This window comes from Phacochoerus africanus, chromosome 2 (genome assembly GCF_016906955.1).
Source record: "Phacochoerus africanus isolate WHEZ1 chromosome 2, ROS_Pafr_v1, whole genome shotgun sequence".
Taxonomy (NCBI): domain Eukaryota; kingdom Metazoa; phylum Chordata; class Mammalia; order Artiodactyla; family Suidae; genus Phacochoerus; species Phacochoerus africanus.
Window position 1 is genome coordinate 250,461,413 of NC_062545.1, and position 10,180 is coordinate 250,471,592.

The window sequence follows — 10,180 nt, forward strand, 5'->3', positions numbered from 1 at the left end:
GTAATTTTTTAACTGATGGAGGGTGGGGAGTTGATGAAAGAGAATTTGAATTCTTTTCATTCTTGTTTACTTCACTCAGAACTTTCTTTAATAATGTACAAGGAATCATATCTTTTTAATGACTGAATAATCCAGAATCATTCTTAAGTAGTACGGTTGCAAAGTTACAGCTTTCTCTCATGTTTGTATTAGAATTCTTACTTTCCTGAAGATACTTCATTTATATCAATATATTGTTTCTCTTTGTCCTTGAAATCACTACAGCAAATTAGCCAACACCAGGAACATTTTATTCAGATGTTAAATGAACCAGTTCAAGAAGCTGGTAGTCAAGGAGGAGGGGGTGGAGGTGGCAGCGGAGGAATTGCAGAAGCTGGAAGTGGTCACATGAACTACATTCAAGTAACGCCTCAGGAAAAAGAAGCTATAGAAAGGGTGAGTTTAAGTAAAACTTAAAAATTCAGCTCCTTAGTCCCACTAGCCACATTTCAAATGCTTAAGAGTCGCATGGCGCTAGTAGTTCCTGCATTGGGGTAGCCCAGGTAGAGGGCATTTCCATCATGGGAGATGGCTCTTGTGGGCAGAGCCACATGGAGCCCTGACCTGGGGACTGTAGTAGAGACAGTCTCTTCTCAGCTCTGCTCTCCATAATGTTCTTTGTGAAGCCAAGGGACTAGCAGGGAATATCAGTCTAGCATGAACCTAGTTATAAACATACTGAGAAACTAAAAATTTCGTTGATGTTTTAATACCCAAGAAGAAAAAATTGATCTTAAAGTATATGCCTAATTCAAGATTTTCCATTTTTTAATTTATATTTCAAATTTTATCTTACTGTTGTCTCTGAAATGTAAAATAGATATGTAAATGAATTGTATAAAATGTGTATACAGTAAACATCAGAACCTGGTATCATGATTCTCTTTTCATCCTTAGCAGATCAACCTGTACAGGTTGTGGCACCGCAGTAACCTAGTTTTTATGGTACTGTTAACTAGTCTTCGTTTTCGCTGGGCCCAATTGTTAACATTTGTAAATAGGGAACTGTAGTGCTTGCCCTGTCTTATCTTACAAAGTACTTTGAGATGGAAATCAGGGAAAGTGCATTCTAATTAGAAAAGTCATCTGTACTATAATTTGTCTTTGTTTATGACAAACATATCAAGTATTCAAGGTTTATAAAAAAGATACTTATATATTGTGCTGGTTTTTTTTTTTTCCCCCTCAAGTAATAGAAGTGACAGTTAACATTTGCCTCAGTTGTCTATGTCAACCTTTTTGTGAGGTTAGGATGATCAGTTCTTGATTTCTCTGTTGGAGAGGGTTTTTTTTTGTTCTTGCTTTTGCTTTTAGTCATAGAAGAGAACATTGCCTAACCTAAGGTCAAAAGTTTTAATCCTTTGTTTTCCCCCAAAGAGTTTTATAGCTCTTATTAATTTAGGTCTGTGATCCATTTTGAGTTACTTTTTGTTTATGGTGTAAGGTGTAGGAATCTAACTTGCATGTCTTTTCCTGTGTATATCCTGTTGTCCCGGCACCATTTATTGAAATTACTGCTCATACCCCATTAAATGATCTTGTCATCCTAATTGAATAATATGTTGACCATAAATGTGAAGGTTTATTTTTGGGCTTTTTCATTGATTTCTATGTTTATCCTTATGCAATTCCTTTATTTTCTTGATTAGTTTGGCTTTAGTAAGTTTTCAAATCAGGACGTGTGAGTGCTCCATATTTGCTCTTTCTCAAGATTGTTTTGGCTGTCTATGCCCCTTGCATTTTTTTTTGTATCAGTTTTAGCCTTAGCTTGTCCAATTTCTACAAAAAGAAAACCGATTGAAATTTGATAGATACTGTGTGAATTTTTCTGTAGATCAATTTGGGGAGTATTGCCATGTTGGCAGTTTCTTTCAAAAATTTCTTATTTTTCTTTTCTTTTCTTTTTTTTTTTTTTTTGTCTTTCTAGGGCCATACCCACGGCATATGGAGGTTCCCAGGCTAGGGGTCTAATTGGAGCTATAGCTGCCAGCCTGCACCAGGGCCACAGCAACACAGGATCCGAGCCGATGCAAGATGTGAGCCACGTCTGCGGCCTATACCACAGCTCACGGCAGCACCGGATCCTTAACCCACTGAGCAAGGCCAGGGATTGAACCCGCATCCTCATGGATGCTAGTTGGGTTTGTTAACTGCTGAGCTATGACAGGAACTCCCCAGAAATTTCTTTACTCTTTGATTTGTACTTCTTCCTCCCCCCAACTCCCTTTTTGGCCACTCCACAGCACATATAGTTCCCTGGCCAAGGGTCAGATCTGAGTCATGGTTGTGACCTATGCTGCAACTGCAGCAGTCCAAGATCCTTAACCCACTGTATCAGGCCAGGGATCGAACCTGTGTCCTGACACTGTAGAATCACTATCAATCCCATTGTGCCATAGCAGGAACTCCAATTCGTACTTCTTTTGCTAAATTTATTTCTAAGTATTTTTATTCTTATAACACTGTTAAAGTTGGAATTGTTTATTTTTGCATTGCTCATTGCTAGTTATATATAGAAATACAATTTAATTTTGTGTCTTGCAGCCTTCCTGAACTTATTTATTAATTCTGATAATTTTTATGTGTATTCTTAGGATTTTTATGTTTAAGGTATCATTTGTAGGTAGACATAGTTTTAATTCTTTTTTAATTTGGATGCCCTTTATTGTATATTTATTTGCCTAATTGTCTTATCTAGATCCTCCTGTGTATTGTTGAATAGAAGTGGTGAGAGCCAACGTCCTCATCTTGTTCCAGATCTTAGGGGAAAATAAAACAGTCTTTCACCTTTAGTATAATGTTACCTGTGGGTATCATTAGTTAGATTCCTTTTATCGGGTTGAGGAAGTGCCTTCTATTCCTAGCATGTTGGATGTTTTTATCACAAAAGGGTGTGGGATTTTGTCAAATTCTGTGTTTATTGAAATGATCATGTGGTTCTGTCCTTTTTTCTGTTAATATGCTTTATTATATTGATACATTTTTGTATATTGGACCAACATTGCATTCCTAGGATGAATCCTTCTGATCATATTGTATAATAATTTTTACATGTTGCAGGAATTGGTCTGCTAGTATTCTTTTGAGGATTTCTGCATCTGTATTCATAATACTGGTTTGTGATTTTCCTGTGATACCTTAAAGTAATAACTGGCCTTAGAGAATGAGTTCCTCCCTCACCTATTTTTTGGAAAAGTTTATGAAGAATTGGTATTTAATTTTTCTTTAAATAGTTGGTAGAATTCACCGGTGAAGTTATCTGGCCTTGGCTTGTCTTTTGGGGATGTTTTGTGATTACCAATTCAGTTTCTTTTTATAAGGCTATTCAGATTTACTGTTTTTTTCTTAAGTCATTTGGAGTGGGTTTTGTCTTTCTAGGAATTTGTTTCATGTGCATTATCTAACTTACATACCATTGTTCTCAGTATTCCCTTGTAAAAATTTTTATCTCCATAAAAATTAGTGGTGGTCCCACATTTATTTTTACTTTTATTTTTGCTTTTTAGGGCCACACCCGCGTCATGTGGAAGTTCCCAATCTGGGGTCAAATTGGATCTGCAGCTGCGGTCCTACATCACAACCACAGCAATGCTAGATCCGAGCCACATCTGTGACCTCCACCGTGGCTCATGGCAACGCCAGATCCTTAGCCCACTAAGTGAGGCCAGGGATTGAACCTGCATCCTCATGGATACTAGTCAGATTCATTACTACTGAGCCACAGTGGGAACTCCCCCACATTTATATTTTGTTTTAGTCATTTGAACCTTCAGATTTTTTTCCCCGTCAGTTTAGGTAAAGGTTTGTCATGTTGTTTCTTTTTTGGGTGTTTTTTATGGCCACACCTGAAACATATGGAAGTTCCCCAACCAGGGATCAAATCTGAGCCATAGCTTCAGTAATGCTGAATCCTTAACCCACTGCACCACAGTGGGAACTCCTGTAATGTTGTTGATTTAAAGAAAAAAAACCAAAGGAATTACTGCTGTGGCTCTTTGGCTTAAGGATCTGGCGTTGTTTCTACAGTGCTTTGGGTCACTGCTGAGGCATACGTTTAATACCCAGCCTGGCATAGTTAAGGATTCAGCATTTCCACATTTAATCCCAGGAGCTTGCATATGCCACAGGTGCAGCCCCCCAAAAAAGAAGCAACTTTTGGTTTTGTAGATTCTCTCTATTGTTTTTCTAGTCTCTGTTTTATCTCCTCTGCTTGCTTTGGATTTAGTTTCTTCTTTTTTTTCTAGATTCTTAAGATTAAAGCTTAGATTATTAATTTAATATTTTTCTTAATACATAGGCATTCCTCTTTTTGTGCTTCACTGTATTGCACTTTGCAGATAATTGCATTTTTTATAAATTGAGAGTTTATGACAACACTGTGCTGTCAGATGGTGGTTAGCTACTTTTGGCGAATTTTTGGCACATGAAACCAAAAATTCATGTGACTCACTTTATTGCGATGTTAGCTTTATTGTAATGGTCTGTAACTGAACTTGCAGTGTCTCTGAGATAGGCTAGATACTTTTACTCCAAGCATTGCTATAGCAGAATTCCATAGGTTTTAGTGTGTTGTAGTTTTATTTTCGTTCATCTCAAAAGTATTTTCTAATTTTGCCATTTTTTTCTTTGATCCATTGGTTATTTAGGACTATATCATTTTCTACATATTTATGAATTTTCCAAATTTTCTTCTGTTATTGATTTCTAAGTTCATTCCTTTGTGGTCAGAGAATATATTTTGTGCCATTTTAATCCTTCTAAATTTATTGAGGCTTGTTTTATTACCTAAGATGGACTTTGTGGAATATGTTTTGTGTATACTTGAGGGTGTGTAATTTGCTGTTGTTAAAGTGTGTCTGTGAGGCTTAATTGGTTTATAGTATTGTTCAAGTTTTTTATTTCCTTGTCAGTCTTCTACTTACTTGGATCCATTATTTCTCCCTTCAGGTCTGTCAGTTTTGTTTCATGTATTTTGGGGCTCTGTTGTTATATATGCTTATTATATGTTTGTAATGAAGTCTTTCTGGTTGTTTTATCATCATAAACTTCCCTTTGTTTTCAGTAACAGTTTTTATCATAAAATCTATTTTGTCTGATATTAAAACCACTTCAACTTTTTTTTTGTAACTGTTTGCATGGTATATATCTTTTCAGGCCTTTTGCTTTCACCATATTTGTCTTTGAATCTAAAGTGTGTGTCATGGGAGCAGCCCTAGAAAAGGGAAAAAAGACAAAAAAAAATAAAGTGTGTGTTTTGTAGAAGCACATAGTTGGGTTGTGCCCCATCTATCTTTTACTTCAGCTAGCCCAGCTGTAGTCTGGACAAAACCTAGGTAACAAAATCATTTTTGAGCTTTTTCCCCTTTAATGGATGAATGTAATCGTGCCAAATTGGAACTTTTGCCCAATTCTTTTTTTTTTTTTGCTTTTGAAGGCCACACTTGTGGCATATGGAAGTTCCCAGGCTAGGGTTGAATTGAAGCTGTAGCTGCTGGCCACAGCCACTCAGGATCCAAGCCTTGTCTGAGACCTACTCTGCAGATCCTTAACCCACTGAGCAAGGCCAGGGATCAAACACGCAGCCTCATGGTTCCTAGTCGGATTCGTTTCCACTGCACCGAGACCAGAACACCTGCCTAATTCTTAAAGGTTATTTTTTTGTATAGTCTAAGGCAGGGCAATTGAGATAGTTGAGGAAGAGGCTCATAAATAATATTTGGCTGACAAATGTAGAGTACCTAGGGAACTAAATAATTGACCTGAGTATTTAAAGGCTTTTAACAGCAGCAATTATTGAGTCATAAGTGATTTTTAATAGACTTGGAGAACAAAATTAAGTGGCTCATATCACCATCTAATGTAAAGGGAGTTCCTGCTGTGGGATGGGGGGTTAAGAATCCTTCTGTAGCAGCTTGGCTTACTGCGAAGTTTCCTGGCCTGGTGCAGTGGGTGAAAAGAAAGGTTTTGTAGTATGAAGTGGTTCATAAGGAAAGGAGGTTGATATTTGACCTTAATGAAAAATATGGCTTTCTTTACAAATAATTAGATGATGTAGTTAAACTCGCCTCCACTTGCTTTCATCCTTATATTCACTAGGTATTAAAAGCTATTTGATTTACAGATTTCTGCAGGGTCGTTTATTTTTAAACCACCACAGCTGCTAATTTTTAGTGTTAATGCCAATAAATGTTATCAAAGTATCTGTTAGCCTAATAACTTTAACAAGAAACAAAAGTTTTGTAGGTGATTAAAGGAAAGGGTCTAGTTTCTGTCTTAACTCCTTGGATTGGACAGTGAATTCAGATAAGGATGAATTCATGTGAAACTCTAGAGCTTTTTTGTGTCCTTCGTAGTATGTTTTCAACTGATGATCTGTCAGTAGTGCTATGCTAGACTCTATAATATGTTTTCTTTCTTTTCTTCCAGTTAAAGGCATTAGGATTTCCTGAAGGACTTGTGATACAGGCATATTTTGCTTGTGAGAAGAATGAGAACTTGGCTGCCAATTTTCTTCTACAGCAAAACTTTGATGAAGATTGAAAGGGACTTTTTTTTTATCTCACACTTCACACCAGTGCATTACACTAACTTTGTTCACTGGATTGTCTGGGATGACTTGGGCTCATATCCACAATACTTGGTATAAGGTAGTAGGTTGTTGGGGGTGGGGAGGGAGGGATCTAGGATATAGGGCAGGGATAAATACAGTGCATGTCTGCTTCAATTAGCAGATGCCGCAAATCCACACAGTGTGTAAAATATTATACAACCAAAAATCAGCTTTTGCAGGTCTTTATTTCTTCTATAAAACAGTAGGTAACTTTTCCTAGGTTTCACTCTTTTTAGTATACTAGATCCAGAAGTGTAGTGTAATGCCCTGCTTTATATTTCTTTGACTTAACATTGGTTTCAGAAAGAATCTTTGCTACCTAGAATCTACAGTCTATTTCAACACTGGATAATGGCTTTGTGAAATTGAAAAAAAAAAAAAAAAATTGGAGCAACGGTAAACAGAAATGCCAAATTATTGATGGTTATTGTTGCTGCTTCAAATAAGTATAAAATTAATGTGTAAGAAAGCCCATTCTTTCATGTTAAATACTTGGGGTGGGGGGAGGGGAGAAGGGGAAACTTTTCTTAAAATGAAAATAATTACTGCTATTTTAAAATCTCTTGATCATTGAATGTGAGACCCTTCTAACATGATTTGAGAAGCTGTACAAGTATAGGCAGAGTTATTTTCCTGTTTACATTTTTTTTGGTTTGTTTTGGGGAAAAATTGGTAGGTGTCTAATTACTGTTTACTTCATTGTTATATTGCAGTAAAAAGTTTTAAAACCACGGTTGCATGTTTGCTTTTGATGTATCCCTTTGTGGAATTAGCACTTTGGGGCCAATGGAGAAATGCAGCATTCACTCTCCCTCTTTTCCCCTTTCCTCAGCAGAAATGTGTTTGTCAGCAAGTCGTGAATTTCAACTGCTGCCTTTTTTAAAACCCACAAAATGCTGATTAAGTTCAGAATTAATGCAAATGTCTCAAAACTGGGTTTCTGATATTTGTAAATGTTTTTCCTTATTAGATAAGAATGTATGACCATTAAAGTCTTTAGGATTATTTGCTTTCAAAAAGAGAAGGTGGACAGAGCTATAATCCAGCATCTTTTATCGCATTGGAAAGACTGGCAAAAATCTTTTGGAAGGGTTGGGAAATGCGGCTGGAAAAATACTTTGGAAAATATACAATCAAGATATCTCATGGCATATTAAAAGAAAAATCTTAATAGCACTGTTGGCTTTTATTTGGATTTTTTTCATCTCAGGTTTTTCTTTGAAATCTCCTTCATTGGCATTGTTACTTGATCGTAAACAGGGGGCAGGGAAGATGTCTACTTGTTTAGTTTTTCAAATCTATTTTCCTGAATATAGAAAATACTATTTAGAGAAATATTTTTTCCTGCCATATGATACTGAGTTAAGAAGATGAATTCGCATAGATTTCTTCCTAAATAATTTCTTAATAATCCTTAGCACAGTTTGATGATGACTTTTAAGCTTTTACGTCATACTCTCGTAACTATCTCTTATGAAAATAAATGAAACCATTTTTCTCCCCATGGTGTTATCAAGTAGTTCAGTCTTCATGTGTTTATTCCATAAACACAAAAATGCCTTTGAACTTTGTATTACCTGTATGTTTTATAATGGATCATGCAAAAATGTCTCAGGAGAATAAAATGAGGATTTTTAAAATATCTTTCAAAGTACAGCAATGAGTTGGGAAGAGGGGTGGTGATTTTGGTCAGATAACGGGATAGTTTCCTTTATTTTATTATATCTTATCTGCTACCTAATTGCTCAGAGCATAGCAAAAACTGGAAACGGGGAAGGGGGAAACAACCAGTAGCAGCCTTTTCTTTTCTCTAGAAAGTGACAGCAGCAGGTGATGGGATGGAGTTTTTGTCCTTGGACAACGAAACTACAAATAGTAGGATTAATATTTACCAGAAGACAGTTCAGGCCAAGTTTTGACCATTCTTTACCTTGTTTATTTGCTTAAAGAATCAGTCATGATGCAGAGTTCCCACTGTGGTGCAGTGGGTTAAGGATCCAGTGTTGCCACGATAGTGGCATAGGTCGCAGTTGTGGCTCAGATTCAATTCCTGGCCCTGGAATTTCCATATGCTATAGGTGCAGCCATTAAAAAAAAAAAAAAAAAAAAAAAAGTCAGCCATGGCCTTTTGTCACCTTTTGCTGTTATCTTTTAACTTACAGCCTTTTGTGAACTTTTGTGGTTATCTTTTAATTGAAAAACAGTTTTGGTAAATCTTAAATCTAAGTGGCTGTGTGACTTTGGAATTTTGCATTTGAGTTATTCTGTTGTCTGTTTCTTGAAATATATTTATTGTCTAGTTGCTCTGTGGAAAATGCGAGGAAGCTTAAGTTTATATTTGAATTCTTATTGCCATTCTCTAGTCAAATATGTCTTTACATTGTTTCAAAATACTGAAGTGTTCCATTACAGAATTTTTTGCTGTATTAGATGGCTAGGATTCTAGAGAATTAATTATAAAATATTTTCAATATATCCAGCATTGCATTTCTCATTTTTAAAAATGATTTTACCATTTAGAATCTTAGATTTGAAGCTGACTGTGCCTCTGTCACTTCTGTTTTCTTTAGAAATTGGCGAATGTTGCATGTAGGAGGCCAGGTACTAGATTGACTTCATTGGGTCTCCTGTTTGTGTTTTCACCCAAAACAGCAACACAGAGATGGGATACTTGACAGAATGTAAATCAGAGTTCATGAGAGCTTTTAGAGAGTTCAATGAATTCCCACTTTTCCCATACTTTTCTTATATCGGCCAAAGATAGCTACAAACCATCCAAAAGTAAGCAGTTTCAGAGTCTTTCCTAACCACACCTGTATTCTGCTGAGTTCTCTAGCCACGCACCTTAGGTACAGCATGTCCTTCCAGTCCACTGTCCATCTTGTTCCACTTTGTTCTAAACAGAGGCTGGCAAAAAATAAATAAAATAAAGAGTTCCCATCGTGGCTCAGTGGTTAATGAATCCGACTAGGAACCATGAAGTTGCAGGTTCGATCCCTGGCCTCGCTCACTGGGTCAAGGATCCGGCATTGCCGTGAGCTGTGGTGTAGGTTGCAGATGCAGCTCAGATCCCACGTTGCTGTGGCTGTGGCGTAGGCCAGCGGCTACAGCTCCGATTAGACCCCTAGCCTGGGAGCGTCAATATGCTGCAGGAGCAGCCCTAGAAAAGGCAAAAAGACAAAAATAAATAAGTAAATAAACAAACAGAGGCTGACAAACTACGGCCCCATGAGCCAGATCTCGCTCACTCCCTGTTGTATGAGCTCACTCCCTGTTGTATGAGCCGTAAGATAAGACTGGTCTTTAGAAGTTTCAGCTGTGGCACAGTGGGTTAATGATCCAGCTCATCTCTGGAGGCGCTGGTTCAATTGCCAGCCCAGCACACTAGGTTAGGGATCTGACATTGCTGCAGCTGTGGCATAGGTCACGGCTCTGGCTCCGATTCAGTTTCTGGCCCATGAACAGTGTTCATAAACAGTCTTATTGAAATACAGCCATGCTCATTTATTTACATATTGTATGTAGTGGCTA

At 37.1% G+C, this 10,180-nt stretch overlaps 1 protein-coding gene across 1 annotated transcript in view; it reads left to right on the forward strand.

The window, feature by feature from the left end:
* The window catches only part of RAD23B (RAD23 homolog B, nucleotide excision repair protein), a 44,647-nt gene extending 36,822 nt beyond the window's left edge, over positions 1 to 7,825 (forward strand). The window contains exons 9-10 of the mRNA XM_047768101.1: positions 265 to 435; positions 6,466 to 7,825. Coding sequence (XP_047624057.1) covers positions 265 to 435; positions 6,466 to 6,579 — 285 coding nt within the window. The 3' untranslated portion in view covers positions 6,580 to 7,825. The remainder of the gene's footprint in view (positions 1 to 264; positions 436 to 6,465) is intronic.
* Positions 7,826 to 10,180: the final 2,355 nt, after the last annotated feature.